Genomic DNA, 22259 nt, shown 5'->3' on the forward strand with positions numbered 1-22259 from the left:
CATCTGCTTCCTTTTCCCCATACTGAACTAACTGGTACATTCACTCAAATAAACGCCTGAAGACAAAAAAAAATTCTAATACTTGGCCCATTTTTAATTTGAGAGAAATAACAGACTCACAAATCCCTTAGCTTGTCCCATGTTGAATGAAAGAAAAAAAAAATACATAATTGAGGTAGCTTGTTTACTCATCCAATTTCATCTTAAGGTAGATCAAGCAATACATTTTTTTAAACTTTCTCAATTCATTTCCTGACTTATTTGTAGGTACCCTAGAAAATTCAAACGGAGCCTTGGTACTATTTATGAACATCTGTTAAATATTGCCAACTCCTGTAACAACCACCTTGGGGAATAGCATAGCATCTTACAAGCATAATTCCTTAGGTAGTATTTATTCTGTTGCAAAGTAAAGAAAGAATGATTTTCATTTTCTTTCAAAATTATGCGACTTTCACTTCATATACTTCCCTCTCCCTCAGAAAATATCAACCAACAGTATGCAAGTAATATATTCATTATCAAATCATCTGGGAGCTGTACACTAAATATAGTTTAACACTTGGGTGTTATTGCAAAAGCACTGAGCGTTTTTATTTTTTTTCTCCTGTTGATGTTTTTCATATCTGTTATTATATTCCTTTTATTGTGACTCGAAACATTTGCTCAGTTCAGATCAAAAAAAGAAGGAAGGAAAGAAGGAAGGTAAATTGGTGAGTGCCTTGTTTGTACAAGGCATGTGCTATGTTTGTCTTTTTTTATCTGAATCATTCCTTGAAGTACATATTATTATCCTCAATTTTTTTTTCTTTTTTGTGAGGAAGATCAGCCCTGAGCTAACATCCATGCAAATCCTCCTCTTTATGCCAAGGAAGGCTGGCCCTGGGCTAACATCCATGCCCATCTTCCTCCACTTTATATGGGACACCGCCACAGCATAGCCTGACAAGTGGTGCATCGGTGCGCACCCGGGATCAGAACCCGGGCCACCAGCAGTGGAGTGTGCACACTTAACCACTACGCCACAGGGCCAGTCCCTATCCTCAATTTTATAGTCAAGTAAATTATGGCCTAAGTAATCAAAGTAGAGTTGAGATGAGAGCTCTGTTCTGACTGTATAGTCCATGCTTGCTTTAAGCCAAGAAGCAAAGAGACAAATTTCCCCCAAATTCTAAATGCTCTAGATTCTGCTACATGATCACCAAATCATTTCCTCTTATTGCTAAGTGTGCATTGAAACTATACTTCTGAGTCTCTCTTGCAGTTCACTGTGATCAGCCGATGAATATTAGCCAATACACTGTGAAATGAGGTAGTGGGTGCAAAATCTCCACATGCATCCATGCTCTAAGCAGCTGGAATGAACACAACTGCCAGGTCATCTTTGAGAGCCACGTGTTGAAGAGTGCAGACTGAAATGATGAAAGGAGCCTGGATCCCTGAGTCACCACTTAGAGGCAGACAAGGAACACCACATTGCACTTTCATGTGACTAAGAAATAACTCTACCATATTAAGCTACTGAGAATCGGGCAGTTTATGGGTTACAGAAGCTAGCATTACCTAATATACCAAAACAGAAAAAAACAATCTAAGTCACAATAGAGAATACCACAGTCAATCTAGGGATTACCATACAACAATTTAAACGATATTTTTGAAAAAAAAATTAATACAGTCGGCCTTCTGTATCCGCGGGTTTCACATCCACAGATCGAAAGGCCCGCAATGGGTAATCTGTACTGAACATGTACATACTTTTTTTTCCTGTCATTATTCCCTCAACACAGTATAACAACTATTTACACAGCATCTACATTGTGTCTAAGTAATCTAGAGATGATTTAAAGTATACGGGACGATGTGCGTAGGTTCTATGCAAATACTATGCCATTTTACATAAGGGACGCGAACATCTGTGGATTTTGATATCTGTGGGGGGTCCTGGAACCAATTCCCTCACAGATACCAAGGGATGACTGTATTTGGGAAATGCTCATGTTAAAATGTGAAATTTTAAAAGTGGAATACAAAACTGTATTCATAGTATTTTCCCAAATGTATAAACATTCTCTCTTAATTATATTTATGTAAATACGTACACACAAGTTAATATTGCTGACTTAAGAAATAAACGAATAAGAAAAATGGAGGGAAATATGTTAACATTATGACAGGTTCCCTCTGGATAACAGATTACAGGAGGTTTTTACTTCTTTGTACTTTTCTGTATTTTCCAAAATCAAAATAATGAACATATTCCTTTGATAATCAGAAGAGATTTGTCTATGTTTCAAGTTTCTTTAAAAGGCCAATATATTCAGACGGATGGATAATAAGGAGCTAGCTCTTATGCCCTCTTACCCCAGGCAAAGTTCTTCTACATTTACAACCAATAAGGTACCCTCCGGACATTCAGAACATTCAGACCCCAGGGAAAAATAATTCACAGGAAAGTCCTGGAAAATGAGACCATGCTCCTAACTTCTTTACTAATTCACAATGAGGTAGCTTTAAAAAACAAGTTAATAAATAATTCCATTAATGACACAATAAACAGACAGAAAGTGAAATTGTGTTAGTTACCTTGGATACACAACCATGAGCCTGCAGAGATCTGGTGATATTTAGAACCAGTCCCTAAAAGAAAGCCTTCTTCTTTGGTTTCAGTGAGGATTATACGAGACCACACTTAGAAAATGTTCAGCAGGATGCCAGGTACACAGCAAGAGGCCAAAGGTTAAATGCCACCACTATTATTTTTACTGGTTAAAATGCAAGAAGAAGAATTAACCTTGCTTTATTATACAGCCAAAATTCAAGTGGAAGCACTGACTTTCAAAGTGCTGTTCTCATTTGTTTCTAAGAAAATTGATAGGAAGCTACGTGTGCTGTAAGCCTGCCTGCCCACAACCTGCCCTGATCTCCCTCTTTGCTCTATACATCTCCTGCTGCTTCTATTCAGTGAACACCACAAGGCAATTAGGAAAAGGTATTCTAGCCCAGAGGAATTCTAAGGAGATGACCAGAGAAGGCCAATTATATTTACAGACTCAGGAAGAAGAGAAAAGAACATTTTATAAAAGTGGATCTCTTCGCAAAAATATATACAATAGAAAATGTTGTTAAAGACTACAAATTGTTGCATGGGATCCTCTTTACAAGCACAGTAAGGGAAAGCCATTAATGTCAATTCAGGTGTTCCTTTAAGGAGCATCTGTAAGTAAACACGGGCAAGTGAAAATTTTCTGAATAAGAATAATATTTATTGAGCATTTACTATATCTCAGGACCCGTGATAAACACTTTCTCCCTGGATGAGTCAGGGTTCTCAGCAGCAAGCAACGGAAATTGACTGTAGCTGAAATAAGCATGAAGTAAATTATAGAAAAGATATTGGGAGTCTCACATAATCTCCAAGGAGGCTGGAAAGTGGGGAGGAACCAATGGGGTCCAGTAGCAGCCAGGAACACAGTCAAATCTCACCCCAGGAACCATCTATCTCATGAGGATACCACCATCATTCCTAGAAAGCCGACACCGCTTCATCCTCTGCTGGCCCACCTTTGCCATTACCCTCGCTTCTTTGCATTCCTGACTCCAGATTCAAAATAATAGGCAACTGATATGATGGTAAAATGAAGATTTACTACACAGAAATCAATATTATCCTTGCCTGTCATTATAAGGCCATCATATCAAAACAAAGGATATAAGATCTTTTTGCAAGATTTTAACCACATAATGTGATATAACAAAGCCACAACAATCAAGGAGGCTTGCAATGTATTTAACTGCCTACAGGATTAATAGTACATGTCAATCAGTAGTCAGTGGGCAGCAGTTCACTTTTTACATAAAATACAATTCTTTAATGGTGTAGGTAATTCACCAGGCTTTAGGATGTGATTATATAAAACGAAAAGAAGTTATCACATTGAGGAATGGAAACATGTTGTAGCTGAAAGGAATCCAAAGCTAGCCAAATTCAATAAAAGCTCCTTATCTCCATGTTAGGATGCATGTCATTAGCTCAGAGGAGATTAATTTCTACATTCATATTTCAATTTCTTTCCTGGCAAAGAATAAAACTGAGAGTTTTTGAAATACAATCTTCTTGCTTAATCAAATGTTGAGAGTCTCATATCAACATGAATGGAATAATTAATAAATTGTGGCGATTCCCCAAACTAAAAGGTAGTGGTCCTACATAAGTTTCATCTATGCTTACACGCAAATACTCCTTTCAGATAGGCCTTTTGAGTCATGGGAGAGACACATTCCTTCATCTTTAAAGAGAACTGAAAGATTAGTCACACACACAGTAGGTACTCTGTAATTATCCATTGATTGTATACATAAAATTTAATCCATAGAGGAGAAAAGTATGTAATTAATAAACCTCCTGAGAAAATTGTAGGCAAGGGAAACAATTCCCTTCTTAAAAAATGATTACAAAAGGCAGCTCACACAAACTGCTGCAGAAATTAATATTATCCACATATTCAAAACTTAATTCACCAAACCAAATTTACACTCTCAATCAGATGTAAGTCCATTTTCTGTGCAAGAAAATGAGACTCTCACTCAATATCTTATCATTATGAATTGTGTTATAAAACAAAAGGTTTGCATTATCCATTTTAAACAAATGTTCAAATTAACAAGCTTTCCATAACTATATAGCAAAACATTCTATTGCCCAAAGAGATATAACAAAATGAATCATTAAATATCTGCAGATTACACAGTTTCTATAAATTGCACCTTAGAACCTGCCACATCTAGTTTTAATTCAATCTTCTAATTTTATTAATATGCATTTTCCATCTTAAAAATGCTGACTCACACATAAAAATCTCCCAAGAATATCATCATCAAGTTAGCAAAGAGGAAAAATGCTTGGGGAGGACATTAAATCTAATCTGGCTGGGTAGCAATCCCATCTTTGTCAATTATTAGCTGTACAACCTAGGCAAGTTTTTAACCTCATCTTCCCTGTTTCCTTGCTTTGTAAAATAACAATGCTGCACTAAAAATGGCAGGATTTGGCAACTCATTGAATATGATAGACATGAGAGGCATTAAAGATGATCTGGAAGTATCTCAGCTGGGTACGTAGAGGGAGATAAGAGGAAGAGAAGGTTTGAAGCAACCCAGAGATGACAAGTGTTATTTGGGCCAAGAGAGTCGGAGACACCCATAAATGGATGGTCAACAGACAAGGAGGAGTGTGGGTTCAGACACAAAGAAAGAGATTTTGAGATCATCCACACAGAATTACCGGAAATCATAGGTATTACTAATAACATTTATTTTCAAAATATTTTATAAATATAATTTTATTTCAAAACACATCCAAATATGAATAGAGCAGAAAGGTAAGCAAATATATTTTAATCACTTACAAACTTTTAAATTAAAATATGAAGTCTCCTACCACATGATTGATAGGATACTGATTATCTCATCTCTGATTTGTCTACAAATTTGAATCGCGATAGCAGTGAACCCCTTGGAATTATGATGATGCCAATAAAATCTTATATAGCACTTATCACATATTAGGCATATTATCCTTCTATGTAACTTTTCTCCACTAAAATACCTTAATTATAAGGTGAAGGTCCCATTTCAGGACAATCAGAAAGATATATGTGTGATCCATCTTTAACCCTAACCTCAAATCTATTTGGTATAACTTCAACTGTGCTCTTGGTTCTTGTCAATCTTGTAGCGACAAGAACGTCAACACTTTAAAGTTTTGCCAGATGCTTCTTGTTTTGCTCTCCCCAGGCAATCTCAGTGACATGCATACTTCCTTGTATATTGATTACCAACTTTGTTTCATTTTTAACCAACTAGACTTGGTACCCTCTCCTCTTCCAATACTATAAATCTCCCCTCTGATCAAAGCCGTCTACTCAACAGCAAAAACCAGAGGAAACCTTCTTTCTACCAAAACTACTCACTGAGGAAGAGAAGGATTACTCATTCATTCACCAAATGAGGTGCTTAGATTAGTTCTCTAAATTCCCTTTAGCTCTGTAGTTGGATCACGGAAAGGCCCTCGCGTGGCCATGCCACCTAAAGGATTATCACAGGGTATGCACAAGCCAAGGCACACACAGCCACATCATTCTCAATCCTTTTACCCAGTTTGATTTTCTCAAATCCACTCCTCCAGAACCAAATGGCTGTTTAAAAAGTTTATTTTCATTTATTATTTTTAATCTTCTTTTATTTAAACTTGCTTTATTGTTTGTTCCCCTCCCTTCACCCCAGCCCCAACATGTGAACGCCACCTTGCTAATTCCTCCAGAGCAAAAATTCTCTTACAGACACAGTAAACAATCCCCAACCACAAAGTGGTGGCTAAAGAAATGCTTATAAAACAAATCCACGACTAAGAAGCCAATTAGCTCAGTAAGCCCAAATGTCCATGCAAATCTGCAAGATAAGTCCTCTCAGCTGTGCTACAGCCTAAGGAGGGTAATCAGCTGACTTCCAGAATTCCCTTAAGAAGGAGCCTTAGACCTGGAATACTAGAGTGTCAGCACATTTAAGAAAATAATGGGGAAAATGAAGACCAAAGACCAACTTGAACTTTACATTTTTTTGCTCTCATTACCCAATCCCCAAACCACAGGAGTATAAAACAAAAATGATCCTTTCATGTAAAAAGGTTGGAATATTAACCTTTACTGAGTCTATTACCACAGATCACTGAGGAGCTCTCATCCAGGTTTAGGACTAATTTTCCTGGGTTTTTTTCACCACAAAAACCAACTTTAATAGTTTTTGAAAACGAAACCAATTTTCATTTCTTAAACTATAAGTCACTCTCAATTTCTACATTTAGCATCTGAAAATTACAAATTAATTCCCTTCTAGAACGTAAGTTCTAAGAAGAAAGAGGGCTCGCTTCTCTTCCACAGCTGTATCCACAGTGCCTAATACACGTGGTTGACGATCAATAAATATTTGTTGAAGGAAAGAATAAACATACATTCCAATTGACATAACACAGAAAGAATCTGGCATATAAGCATCTGGGAGAACTTTGAAAGGGAGATAAAAGAAGAACAATTACTAGCTGAAGTACCTCATTGCTTACTCTTAAAAGAGAACAGAAAATTGGTAAATTGAAATATGGAGCCTACCTCTGTCTTGCACTCTCAAACTTTGCTACTGCTGCCTGGGCAAGGCCAGGCAGCAGATGCTCTATTCTTTATTTTTAGTGGGAAACAGCTTCTCTCCAAGTTTGCAGGCAAAGACGGCACATGCACATCCTTCTAGTGTCCAAACCTGCGCTGTCCAATATGGTAGCCACTAGCCACGTGTCCAACGAGCACCCAAAATGTGGCTAGTGTGAAATGAGATGTACTGGAGGGGTGAAATAGAAACTGAATTTGTGAAGATTAGGACAAAAAAGGAATGTAAAATATCCCATTGATAATTATTTTATATTAACTACATGTTGAAATGATAATATTTTGGATATATTGGGGTAAACAACATATATTATTAAAATTAATTTCACCCGTTTCTTTTTACTTTTCTTAAGGTGACTTAGAAAATTTAAAATATTTATGCAGCTCACATTATATTTCTGTTGGACAGTGCTAATCCAGACTGACAATAAGAGAGTCCGTATGCCAACAGAGGAACGTTACTGAATAACAGACAGCGGATCTGATTCCAAATTTCACAATCTTAACTAGGGAAACTCGTGAGACCTTCTACCACGTACCAATGTACAGTCTCCCTTAAAGACTCACAACAGCATTGGGAGATAAACACATTAGGCTTCATTTACAAAGCAGGAAACTGGGGCAAAGGAAGAAGAGGGACTTATGCAACGTTACACAGCTGGTAAATGGGAGGGCAAAACAATGAACCAAAGTCAGCTTGGCTTCAAAATGCATGTTCTTCCCCCTTCTCTCCTCCAGTCACTCAGAGGGAACTTTCCCCACCCTCTACTAAGAAGCTTAAAAAAGGATGCCAACTACCTTTCCTGAGTTACCCTGTGATGGGCTTCTCTTTGACACTCCACTCCCTTCAACCATATTTCTCCCAGCCACTAAACCACAGATAAGAGAATCGGGTGAAATGGTGACTGAAAAACTCAGAAAAATTACCATAGAGTGACATCCCATATGCTGCTCGCTCGTGTAAAAGAATAAAGTTTTCCTAACTGGGCTTTTTTGTCTTCGCAATTCAAAGTTCTCCACTGTATTTGTCACTGTTAGTATAACTCGCAACACTGAAATTTAACTAGTGGGAAACTGCTATCTGTGAATTCACTAATTTGGGTCAGCGTGTGTCACCTGTAATGACTTAGCTTACTTAGTTTCTTGGCGGCCTCCAGAGCTTCATTCGCAGTGTCTGCTACAAAGAATCTTTGAACTTTCACTCCATTGTCAGACATCAGCTTCTTGCTCTGGTATTCCTGCAGATTCAGCCATCTTCTGGGGGTTAATTGCACCGCCTACAGAAATTGGAGGAGAGAGGTACGAACACTTATAAATAACAAGAAAAATAACAGTCAACCTATATGGCCAGTCTTATAGGTACCTTCAAATGGCAATCAGCAATGCAGATTTTAGAGGCAAGAGAAAAAAAATCTGTATAAAATCTTTATGCTTAATTGTTTTTCTAATCAAAAATGTTAAGGACAAGTACACACATACACAAATGAGTGTAGGTTTAAAAAAATTGGTGGGAACTGAATAAGGTCTATAGTCTAATTAACGGGAATGAACCAATATCAATTTCCTAGTTTTCATACTGTACTAAAACTATATAAGATGTCAACACTAGGGGAAGCTGGGTGAAGGGTACATGGGACTGCTGTACTCTTTTGGCAGCTCCCTGTGAGTCTACAAGAACTTCAAAATAAAAAATTATTTGAAAAAATTTTAAGAACTCTATTATATAGCATACGCCTTCCCCATCCCCATGCTAAATAAATAAAGCTCATAGCACTCTATAAATAACTGTATGCAAATCGTTAATCATTGTAAGGTATCTCAGGAAGATTTTTTTAACTTTTTGAGGTCAAGGGGCCACAAACTAATCAATTTCTTCACCATAGTTTTTAATGAGTCTAGGTACAGTCATCATACATTTAATGAGATTATCTCTAACCAAAGTTGAGTACAATAACCTGAAAGAGTCACCATTAAATAAACTAATTCCTAAAAACTGCAACTTGTGTATTAAAGTAACCTTGCTTAAGTATCATGTAGATGTGGTTTTCAAATATGCATTATCAATTAGTTTTTATCTGTGCTGAAAGAAAATCAAAGGGCAGAATGGCATGAACAAATAAATTCTTCTCATTTTATCTAATAAGATCAAGAGCATTTCATATCAAATCCATAAGCCCCATTTTCAAGGGAAAAATGAATACACTTAATTTTTATAATTTCCCCCCCCCAAAGCCCCAGTAGATAGTTGTATGCCATAGCTGCACATCCTTCTAGTTGCTGTATGTGGGACGCGGCCTCAGCATGGCCGGAGAAGCGGTGTGTCAGTGTGCGCCCTGGATCCGAACCCAGGCCGCCAGCCGCAGAGCGCACGCACTCAACCGCTAAGCCACGGGGCCAGCCCTGAATACACTTAATTTAAGCATGTTTCCACCCATGAGTCATGATGCAAAGGAACCACTACTCACAGGAGGTAGAATGACGACGCGATTAATGCACAAACGAATCAAAAAAAATCAGTCACACAAGTGGATCACAAGACTGGTGGTGGAAGATCACCTGACACAACTCCTAGTGGTTTCTGTCAGTGGCTTCAGAAGACATCCAAGGCAGTATCACACAGACCATAAACTGAGGTCCACAGGGCTCTACCACACAGAACCATTAGCTTTCAGGACCTCTCAAGTGTCTTTCCAATGGCATTTTCCTGTGGAATCACCAAGCTACCACACATTCATGGAGCTCTTTTGGACAAGGGACATTCCAAAGATACTCCAGAACCTTACAATTCAAGGGTGGAGTGTGTCTTCAACTTCTTTGTATCATTATGAAGAATGCAACAGTGCTCGGCATAGGAAAGATACTCAAAAAATACCAATTATATGGCCAAATGAATAAGACTTGTCTTTTGTCCTATTGTCCCCGGATACAGATAACTTTTCATTCCCAGAAACAGATCTTCTCTAAAAATAGAAAAGTAAAAGTCCTTCAGACTTGAAATAAACATAATATAATTTACACACACTTCTAAAAAATTCAAATTTTGACATGATCAAGTCTAAAGATTTCTCTCTGTCCCATCACTGTGAACACTGGTAATGATGCATTTAATATTGAAGTTGCCCGCTCTTCTCCTTTAAAAATAAATAATAGTGGGATAAAAATAAATGGCCAGACAAGCAATGCTTATATCATTTACTGTATATCATTTGTTAATGATATATGATTTGTTAATCTTCTGAATTTTTAAGTCTCAATGAAACATCAGTAATTTGAAAAACACAATTTCAAAAATGAACATATTCTTTATCTTAAGTCTTACTAGCACATCACACAAACTACAAAGAAAAATTCATGTGTAAGGCATTTAGTAAAAGCCCCCTAATGAAAGAAAGGAGTATATGATAGCTATATGCCATATTCTGGGACTAGTTTTAAAAGGAAAATGGCAAGGATCAATAGATTAAATCTACGTTGACATATCAATTTAAAACCATTAGCAGAAAAGGAAAAAAAAATATGGTTTGAAAAGAGCCTTTGAGAGAAACTAAAAACAGCCACAGTGGTGGTTGTGGTCAATTCCTTTTCATCAAAACATTCACTGTATTAATTTTAGATATGTTAGTGCAATCTGCTGCAAACTAATTGCAATTGATCTAGAGACCAGCTTCAAAGACATATAATACATATTGACTGTTTCGGCATTGACTCAAATGGAAGCCTGCTTAAAGTCTGCTGCTCTTAAATTGAAAACCAACACAGTGAAACACAGTTCCAAAGCCAATGCTGACACCTAAGCTATCACTCCACAAAGCGATCATCTTACAGAATTATCACCTATCGTTGTCAATCCCAAACTTGGAAGAGTAGGGTACCTGACGGGTCTAAAACTTCATTAACTCAACTCCATTTATTAGGAACTTGTGATAAGTCTAGAGAGCAGCAACTTAAGTTCACTTTTGCATTTTCACAGGAAAGAAAAAAGGAGAGGAGAAATTTACTAAGCAAATGGATGGCGTAAAGTATGCTGGAAATGTGATCAATGGCTGAATAATAACAACAATAATAATAATAGTTCCATCCACTATTGATTGAGCATTTACTACATGTTAGGCCTTATAAGCACTCCTGTTATCTAGTGGTCAAAACAATCATGAAAGTCAAGTATTATTTTCTTTCTCTGTAGCTGTCACTAACACAAACCAACAAATATTCCTAACCTGGCTCCTTCTAGGCACTTCCTTCCCTTAGCTGAAGTTAGGTGAGACGGTGTAACTAGTTCTGGCTAGTCAGATGTGAGAACATACGGTGTGAGACATCTGGGCCAATATTTGATTGCCAGCCCTCCCACCCATCCAAGTTCTGTCTCTTGACCTGGGCAATGGTAATATTCAAAATGCAGCTGAGGACCAACACATCCCCAGGTGACCCACCATGAATGTGCAGTGAAAACTAAACCTTTGTGAATTTTTAGCCACTGAGATTCTGCGGATTATTTGTTACTATTGCAGAACCTAGCCTATTTACAGCACCTAGCCTGTCCTAATAAAACCATCTCACAAATTAGGAAACCCAGGCTGAAGGTTAAATCCCTTCAAGATCACAGGTGGCTATAAAACAGCAGGCTTCTCTGATCAACAGTATTGATGGACTGTGTAATACTGTTGGTTCCCTGTGTTTGTATTCTGGCCCCACATTCCCAGAGGCCCCTCACTGGGATGAATAAGATCCCACGTTCCTGTCTTCAAAAGAACAAAAGTCTACCTGGAATAGGACTTGCACAAAACATTGGCACAGCACTTGTAAGGAAAAATGTAACTGCTCCAGGCTTTTGGAGGGAGAGAGGTGGAGATGTGAGCAGGTGCTGTCCTAAGACACGTGAACGGTAGAAGTACTAGTTTATTTTAACTCCTAGAAAGAGCTACCTATTAAAACCTGAGACTAATACCTTCATTGGAGGAGAAATCAGGAATCTCCCAGGGAATCCACGAACTCTGGAATGTGAGTAATGGAAGAGAGTTTCAAGTTAATCATCTGACCCAGTGCCTTTCAATTGCTTCTGCCAGTTATTTGCCTGCTTGCCTTCAGGTCAGTCCCCATGCTCTTTGCTAACTGGGTTCTGTCTGAATTTGAGACTCTGTTCAGAGACTGGACAGTGAGAGCAAGACACCAGGCTATATCTTTCTCTTTCTGAGTTGGGCAGCAACTCCGGCAGTGACTACATCTCCTCTGAAGCTCCAACTCCTTCCAGAAAGCCCTTTCTCCCGTAATTCCAGCTCCCAGTATTTCCCCCACCACGACTCCTGCACCCATCAGCTGGCCTTGCATTCTGATAATATTACCTCCTTCCACTCCCCAGGCTGGTAGAAGATTCCCACAGTTGCCAATCTCTGGGTTGCCTCCCCAGCCCATTTGCCTTCTGATGGTTCTAACACTTTTGTTAACTAAGGGTCTTCCCCTGTTAAATTCTATTAAACAACCTGGTACTCCACAGAGCTGAAGGACCCTTTGAGGCACAGGAGCGGAAGTGGAATGGCGTGGTCACTTACAACGGCAACTTGGGGACTCGACTCTGCAGCACTTCCCCAGGCAGTCACATGTTTCATGTATTGGATTTCCAAGGTATGAAAGGACTACTGGGGTCCAACCTCTTCATTTTACAGTCAAGAACCTTGAGGCCTAAAGAGAGGAAGTAATGTGCCTAGGGTTCCTATAGTGAGCCAGAGGCAGGAAGAGAATTGGAGTAATTCTAATTTTCTTTCCTTCTTGCATATGGATTCTGGCAAAGTGACCGTATTAGGAACAGCATCATGTTCTCAAAACAGTTGGGGTGGGTGGGCACCTGGGTTTAGTTCCTGTGGGACTTGTACACTGACTTTTCCCTTGCTCCTTTCCCTTCCTGGTTTCTTTGACAAAGCAACCCTTTCTAAGCATGGAGGGGAAGGGGAAAACACAACTTAAAAGAAAAGCAGCACATAAAGATTTAAGGGCCTATGGGAACAAGGGAGCAGAGGCAGAAGAAAAAGAATGAAAAATGAGGGAAAGGACAAAGAGAACCAAGAGATAAAAAGACAATGACTAAGCAAAAATTCACAAGAAAACTCAAAGCACAAAATTAGACAGCTGCACAGACAAAAACTACACGACCAAGAAATCACCCTTCGCCCCATGGTTTTAAAATTAGACGTGTAGAGACTACTGCACCACGGGAGGAAAAAAAAAATCAGTAAAGGGAATACAGAAAGAAATGTCATTGAGCTGGGTGCCCCCTAAAGGGAGAATCTGTGAGCCACATCTGCCCACTGGCTCTGCACTTCCTCTGTCTTTCTTCACACTAACTTTCCACAGTAGTACTGTTTCACTCAGGAAGGCAGCACACAGGAGTTTTAGAAAGAGCCAAAGACTCACTAGTAATCAGGAAAATAGAAATTAAAACAAAAATGAGAAGCCATCCTGCCAAAAGGAATAAAGATGTCACTGGCCGGGGAAAAAATGAAGGTTTGACCATTGGCGAAGGTAGGGTGAACAGTGCTTTCTCATACACCATCCTTGCAAATAAAACACCAGTGCAGGGGGCCGGCTAGGTGGCGCAAGCGGTTAAGTGCACGCGCTCTGCTGCGGTGGCCCAGGGTTCGCCGGTTCGGATCCCGGGCACGCACCAACGCACTGCTTGTTAACCCATGCTGTGGCGGCGTCCCATATAAAGTAGAGGAAGACGGGCACAGATGTTAGCCCAGGGCCAGTCTTCCTCAGCAAAAAAAATAAATAAATAACCACCAGTGCAACCACCTTCAATAACAATTTGACAGCATTTATGAAAACTAAAAGACTCATATCCTCTGAACTGGAAAGTCCACTTCTTGGGTGTCTAACCTGGCAAAGGCCTCAGACATGGACTGGGGATACATACAGTGACCTTCCATGTAGCGTTGTACATAATAAAGGGTAAAGTCAGAAGTGATCCAACGCCCATCAAATAGGAGATTGGCTAAATAAGCCACAGTGTATTCAAACTATATGAAGCATTTAAAGTATCTGTGGCATCAAGATAGCACTCAGTATCCATGTGTTCCCCCACATTCTCAGTTCTCTTGTAGCTAGTGTACCAAAACTTTTAAGCAACCATGTGCAACCCTCCAGTGCCCTTTCTGTTGGCTACAAGGACCTGGAAGCCACATGTGGAGAGGGAGGAGTCACAGGGCTGAAGCAGCCTAGATTACTGAGTTACTCTAAAGAGGAGCATTGCCTTACAGTCACCTGACTCACATGTGCATGAATGAAAAATAAACCATAGATGTGTTTATCACTCAGACCTTGGGAATAACTCGTAATAGCCTCACTGACTAGTCTAGCGTGATAAGCATGAACGTCCTAACATTGTTCTCCAAGGCACATTACTGAAAGAAAACAACAAGTTTCTTTCAATACACAAAGTAGAATAACATTGATATTTCAGACACACATATTCACACACAAAGCAACATTCTATATCTTTTAAGGACAGATATGTGTATAAGTAAATATATAGAAAAAGGTCCAGCTGAAGTACACCAAGCTTAATGCCAGTAAACTTGAGGAAGGCAGACCAGGAAGATGGTGACCAAAGGAAGATTTACTCGAATCTATGATTTTTTTTTTTAATTTATAGAAAAATAATCATCTACTATTTGTGTAATGAAAATCAATCTACTTAGTAAAACAACCCCGAGAGAAAGTAATCAAACATCGGCTTTAACCCAACTGCACAGCCTTGAGTGTATTAACTTGTCCGGAAAATGAAGGGCTGGTACCCTCACTGAAACGTAGCAGGGTTCTTCATTGCGGTGTGAAATGGAGGCGGGTGAGCAAACGCTTGTGTTCTCTGTTACACAGAACTACCACCTCTAATATAAACTCCTGCTGTTAGAGAGGAAGAGGCTCTTAAACCTCATTTTGAGCTCTCAACAGCAATGATGACAGTGGAATACAAACAAGGAATTAGCTATAAACTCAGAGGAAAATATATTTCCCTCTTGTTACAGGCACGGCAAGGAAGGCAGATGCTCAGTGGGCTGCAGCAGGCCAAAAGTTGGTATGTGTTTGTTATATTTTAGTTTTTGTCAATGTTATTCTGTATGCTAATTAGCACCCATAAATCTACCTTAGTCACGTTACCTAGGAAATACTAGGCTTCAAATAAATGTGTTGGTGCAAATGAAAAGACAGATATAACTCAATGTGTCTCAATATGAGTACCATAAAACAAAAGGGCTGCTTGCTTAAAACAGGCTCTGATGAAGAAGCCACTTCACTGTCACCCTGTAAAAGAGGTTAAGTGGAATCCTGTCTATTAGGGGAAAAAATAATAATAATAATAATAATAGTGTTTTCTGTTTAGCCCTTAATGTGATGATGCCAGGACATCAACTCATCCTTCAGAAATAAAACATGCCAAAGAAACAGCTAAAGAAAAAGCAACATTGTGGTTAGAAGCTTAAGCTTATGGAAAGAAAAATTAAGAATGTCAGATGTGGAAGAAACAGCAGGAACGTGGGTACTGACTCTGTTATATTTTACTCTGTGTTCAGGCTGAAGTGTGGAGCCTTCCTTTGGAGACACTTTTGAAAATGTAACATCCCTTGTGTCTAGACCTGACCCCTCTCCACTTAGGTTATCCCCACTATGCACACTATAAGGAAGTTAATTAATCAATTAATTAGTCCCCTGTGGCTAAGTTCTTACACTCTAGCAGGGGCAGGTACAGAGGGATGCTATACACCCTACGGATCCCTACGGATAAGAGAAGTGGCAGCTTGAGGAAACTAAGGGGCCCATCCTCTTAGGCTGTTGTGAGGATTAAGTGAGTTAATACATGCAAATCAATTGGAACAGTGCCCAGCATATCTTAAGTACTCAAAAAAAAAATGTTAGCTATTATTATTTAATGCAGAAATACAAAGGGAGAGAAAAAATGTAAAAAGGAGCCGCTCAGCAATCACTAGGATAAAAATTGTAGGTGATGATCACATAAATGCTAAAGAAGTACCCATGATGTCCTGTTTATTTCAAATGCATTGGTAGAGGTATTTTTAAACTCCATTGTAGAATCTCTACACTTAAATCACTCAACAATCACAGCAAGAGACAGAACAGTAATTTACAATAGGAAGGACCAGACAAACCTCACATTCGGTAAGCATCTCAAAATGCGCTATTTGTGCTAAGTAAATTTATCTTCCAACTCATTTGAGCCAGCATGTCGCCATCTCACAGATGCAGAAATTTGAAGGCGAGAGAGGTTAAGAAACTCATCTAAGGCCACTCAGCTGGTTAAGTGAGAGTCAAGATTTGAATCCAAGTCTCTCTGTCTAATGAGCTTTCTATTACTCCAACTGACTTTTTTTATTTTTCATCGGTCTGTGATTCCTATGTCAATAAAAAGTACTGGGAACCACCACAGACAAAAACTATACTGCCATTCCTGACCTAAAAATACAGTTTTCCATTTAAAAGGGAAAATAAAGCAGCTGAGAAATTGAGAACACTAATAAAGATGGTGTGCTACCTGAAAACAGTGTTGAGGGGATATGGAATTGAATTAGAGGAGATGGCTAGAGAAGAAACGTACTTTAAAGTTTACTAATCGAGAGAAACAATACTTGAGCTCTTCTTCACAAGAAATCAGACCAGGATCAGACTAGGAGCCCAAGGCCCTTTTCGCTCCACTTACAATGCATCTCTGATTGTACCACCTCTCTTTCTAAGGCTCCGCAGTAAGCGGGGGCGGCATCTGTTGAAAAAAATAAAACAAAAATCTGTCTTACCAGAAAAGAATTGAAAATGGAGCTCCCAGACTATCCAGAAATTGGATCATAGCAAGTTCCTATTTTAGAATTAATTCTTCTTGGGGTACCTTGACAAAGTTTTATATTTTTAAACCAAACAAATAGTAGCTAACATGTAGGAGTGCTGTGAAGTCACAGGAACTATACTATACACTTGACAAGCATTACCCTATTTAACTCTCACAACAACCCTATAAGGAAGAAACTGGCAGAAATCCATTTCACAGATAAGCAAATTAAGGCTCCGAGAAGCTAAGAGCCTGCTGAGAGTAACAGAGCGGGTCAGAGGCAGAGCCATATTTCAAATCCAGGTATGCCTGACTCCAGAGTCTGTGCTCTTCAATGGGACAGCAATGGTGAATCACCTCCCAGCCCACAACAGAGGGTCCTGAGCAATGAAATTGACTGGAGCGGGAGGAGACACAGGAGGTGGTTTATAAATTTCACTGTAGGAAGGTACAGAGCTGAATATGAGGTTCAGGGTAAAAATGCGAAGCTCTGAATGAGAGTGGTTCCTGGACAGGTTTCACTATGTCAAAAGAATTAAGATTCTCAAAGATACTGCCTCATTGTTTTCATCCTAGGTTCAGCAGAAAAGCAGCATATTTTTTAAGGAGCAAAGAAATGTAAAACTCTTTGTAGTAAGGACAAATGCCCAAAGGAGAGTTTACTCCATAACTCCGTACTGCTGCTCTGCCAGCAAGAAAGAAAGGGAGGGGAAAAAAAATACAACTTTGATAAACATTAGCATATTAACACGATAGCAGAAACAAACGTATAAAAGGCTCAAAAATTACTGCACAGCATCATTTCAAAATGCCTGCCCCATCCTCTGGTGGAAAGCTTGCCAGCTCAATATGTTGCAGAGGAAAATCACCTTAACTTTCCACTGTGAACAGAAGTGTGCAAGATGTATTCATATATAGAAAGAAAACAAATTAAGGGAGCATAAACATAGACTTGCATTTAACTCCCACAAAGGAAACGGACAGAACCTATACTTTGTTCTTTCATTTAACAGTTTTCCACTGTGTATTTATAATGTGGCCGCCACTGTGCTTAGCATCCGAGACCTACTGGTCAACAGCACAGACAAGTTCTTTCCTGTCACAGATCTTTTGTCCTAGGAGAGGAGGCAGGGAAGAAAGATGTGAACATAAAGGATGAGTGTAATTACAGAGAGTGGGAAGTTCTATGAAGGAAATAAAATATACATGATGAATTACGAGGCCCACTGTAGACTGAGTGGTCACCTCTGCGGAAATGACATCGTGCAAGACCTAAAGACAGAAAGGAGGTAGACATGTGAAGACACGGTGAGGAGAAGCCTAGCATGTACGGTCCAAGGCTCGGAGGCAGGAAAGGGTAGTATGAGCAGGAATGAGGGGGTCTACAGTCAGAGATGAGGGTGGAAAGGTGAGCGGGGACCAGACCACGCAGGTGCTTATAAGCTTCAGGCTGGAGTTTGGATTTTATTCACTCAGAGTTTTAAGCAGGGGAGTGACAAGATCAAATTCACATTTTAGAAAAGTCACTCTGTCTTCTGTTTAGAGAATGAAACCAGCTACGAGACAGCCGCACTAAACCAGACCACAGTCAACAACCTACTTGTATAAATAGCCAAATAGTAAATATTTTAGGCTTTATAAAGTCATGTGCCGCAAAATGACATTTCAGTCAATGACGGACCACATATATGACAGTGGTCCCATAAGATTAGTACCATAGAGCCTAGGTGTGCGGTACGCTATACCATCTAGGTTTGTGTAAATACACTCTATGACATTCCATGATGACAAAATTGCCTAACGACGAATTTCTCAGAACATATCCCCAGTGTTAAGCCACACATAACTATATGGATGTAGCATAAAGTAGACATAGATAATATATACAAGTATGGGCATGACTATGTTCTAATAAAGCTTTATTTACAAAAACATGATTTGGCTAGCAGGCCACAGTTTGCAGAACCCTCAACCAGACAACAGAGAAGGGCAGTAGAGTTGGAAACACAGAGAAATGAAGGGATTCTGGATACAGTTTGGTGATGAAGCAAAGCTCACTCATGGATTAGATGTCAGCTTCAAGGTAAAAAGAAATCTAGTATTAGATAGACGCACACACACTTGACACAGTTAGTTCGCATAAACCTGGTGAATTTTATGTACCAGCCAGTCACAAAAAAGCATTTCTTTAGAAACAATCTTAACCTTGGAATTTTTGCCCAAACTGGCCTTCGCATTACACTTCATTATTGAGATTCCTGACCATCATTCCACCACATCAGAACTTCTGGGTCTTTGATCTTACAACCTTCTTCCATTATTTAATATTAATCCCAGCAGGGAACAGGCAAACTGCCCTGCGGTAGCCCCATCCTGCTACAGTGGCCCATCCGCAGCTTCTCTCCAAAGAGAAAACACAAGGCCTCTCTTGATGAAAGAGATACCATGTAGGAATAACAAAAAAGAAGAAATAAAAACTAAGAATTACTAAGTTGTGGCATATCCAAAGGAATACTATAAAATGGTTCAAATGAATGAGCCAGCTGTTGAAAGAATATCACTGCAGGTATATTTCCAAAGCAAAACATAGAGGGGGAAAAAGAAGCAAGTGACAGTCAAGAGGGACACATAAGAGTATGCATATTTAAACAGGAAAAAAATATTAAACAATCTCATGGGGACAAATGAAGGGGTTCAGAGTATGCCACCACAAAATATGCCACTCTAACGTAAGGATTATTTTGAGCTGCAGGCAAGTGAAAAGAGGCAGACACAAGAAAAACTCTCTGTTTCCTCCCCACCCCCACCAGGAAGGGCAGGACGATTCTTAATCATGGGAGACAAACCTAGACCCCTAACTCAGAGATGGCACCAAAGGGGTCTACAAACAAACTTTATTAACTTGTCCTTACCTCCCATTAGTGTCCCCCATATATTTATCTTCCCACAATTTGCTGCCCCTAAAAGCTCGGAGTCCTCTTCCTTTGTCTTATCACTTCTCTATAAATTTATTATTCTTTTGCTAAGATACTCACAAGCCGAAGTTCTGACCATGCCTTTGAGTTACCCATCACTGAGTGCTCCCAAGTGTATGCACACTGTACCTGTTAATACACTTCGATTTTTCTCTTGTTAATCTGTCTTTTGTCAGTCTAACTTGCAGGACCCCAGTCAATGAACCAAAGATGGGTAGAGGGAAAAGCTTTGTTCCTCTTCTACACATGTAAGTCGACATATCAAAACAGTTTGGGAAGTGACATGCCAAGTTTAGGAGAGTGACTATGTTAGAGAGTCAAAGATGGGCATGGGTTTGGGGAAGGGGCATCAAGAGACTTTGACTTCATCAATTATGCTTTATGCCTTTTATTTTAAAATGATCTGAAACTTCATACTGGACACACAGATGACTTGACATTAATCTCAGTATTCTCCATTTTTTCTAAATACAGTTATAAACAATGTAATTATTTAATAACTACACTTAATTCCATGAGTTAAGATGGATTTATTAATCAGTAAAATAAAAGAGAGCTAGAAAAAAATAAATTTTACTCAGAAAAAAGTAAAAAATAAAATCTAAAAGAAACCTGAGATCATGCTGGGCCGACAGCTGATGTTATACACGAGTAACTGACGCCTGGAGGCGTTATAACACCTGCTGCCAAGCTGGCATTCCCTCAACAAGCCAGTGTGATGTGTCCATCAGCATGGTTAGGCACTGCCCTTCCAGCATGCCAACACTACATCTTCATAGAACAGGTGGGCTCAGGGAAGGAGGGGAGGATACTGGTTTTCATCCATGGACTGTCTCAGGTTTGTGCCAGGGCCTGGTCTTATGGCAGGTTCACGTTCATAAAAATCGAGTTTCTGCTTTCTTCTGGCATAAGTGAATAACTCTGGAAATTATTTCCTGAAAATTAGGTTACTGTTTCATCTCATTAAAAAAATATATCTCTATATATGTGTGTATATACGTGTGTCTGAGCAAGAATGTGAGTGTGTCATTTTCTCCACTCACTCAAGTGAGTCCCTGTGGTGGCACAAGGGGGGTTAGGATTCCAAGAAGAGTCTTCATGAGAAGTGCTCACTTGAAAACAAATTCAAACCAGTGCAATAATATAAGAGCTCAATCTTGCTCTGGGACCATTAATTGCTCAGCTAACCCAGCCAACCATTTTACACATTTACACATGCCATCAGATAATTTATAATACTCAGAGAAGGGAAAATTCCAGATATTTTTCTTCAACCATGTTCCCCAAATATGTATGAGAAGACCTGCAGGGGTATTTTTCAAGATCTCCACTCGAATGAGCTTGTGACACTGAGCAAGTAAAGCAGAGATATTAGTAAAACAGAATACCCAACTTTCCAGGGTTGCTGGGAGGATACAAACAGATGAGGTATGTGAAGATGTTCTGTCATATGTGTGTTCAGCATAGCCATTACAATGGGTCAAAGGTGGCAACCCAGCGCATCAGATACAGCTCTGTCATAGAGCCCTGCCACCTCCCTCCATCCCCTTCAGTTCTCAATTTGTAAGCCCTCCTGAAATTACTCCCCAAAGTCCCTTCCAATAAATTCAGTTGAAAGCTTGGAAGGGGCAGACTTTATTTCAATCAACCCACTCATGCTCCTCTGAACAATCTAACAGCACTTAATAGTTTAGGATACATTTGAGTTTAACGGGATTTACCTGATAGACTTCTCATTGCTTCTTTATAGTGGTAGTTTTGAGTGACCTAGCTAACTCAATCTCACAGGTTCGCCGGTCACCCTGGCATGCTGAAGAAATGACTCGGAGAATAGTCAATGAGCGACCTTTGTGGGGAAACTCCTGACATCGTCTCTCTGACATTTTGAAGGTTCACCACACAGAATGATAACTGGTGTCTGCAAGGTCTGAAGTCCACTACTCGTGTGTAGAAAGAGACTTCATTCTTGTTGATGAATAAAATATTACTACTATAGAAATCTAGATTTTAGAATTCTCTATTAAGAAAGATGATAACATTATAGAGAGAACCCTTTTTTTCACGTTTCCATTATCAGAATCCCCATTTATAGGAAACATTATCAGAATCCCCATTTATAGGAAACATTACAATCTTGGGTATTAAATCCCACTGCCCTCCCCAATATTCCACATAAAATGACCTAGTTATGAAAGAAAAGCACATGACAAGTTTTTTGATTCACATTAGTCATCTCTTCTC

At 39.2% G+C, this 22259-nt stretch overlaps 1 protein-coding gene across 2 annotated transcripts in view; it reads right to left on the reverse strand.

Annotated features, from left to right (window-relative positions):
• Positions 1 to 22259, reverse strand: part of SUCLG2 (succinate-CoA ligase GDP-forming subunit beta) — a 253402-nt gene that overhangs the window by 188395 nt on the left and 42748 nt on the right. For both annotated transcript variants that reach the window (XM_087431301.1, XM_004419902.3), the window contains exon 2: positions 8350 to 8491. In XM_087431301.1, coding sequence (XP_087287427.1) covers positions 8350 to 8491 — 142 coding nt within the window. The remainder of the gene's footprint in view (positions 1 to 8349; positions 8492 to 22259) is intronic.

This window comes from Ceratotherium simum, chromosome 5, assembly GCF_057802395.1.
Source record: "Ceratotherium simum simum isolate JZ-2026a chromosome 5, ASM5780239v1, whole genome shotgun sequence".
In the NCBI taxonomy this organism is placed as follows: domain Eukaryota; kingdom Metazoa; phylum Chordata; class Mammalia; order Perissodactyla; family Rhinocerotidae; genus Ceratotherium; species Ceratotherium simum.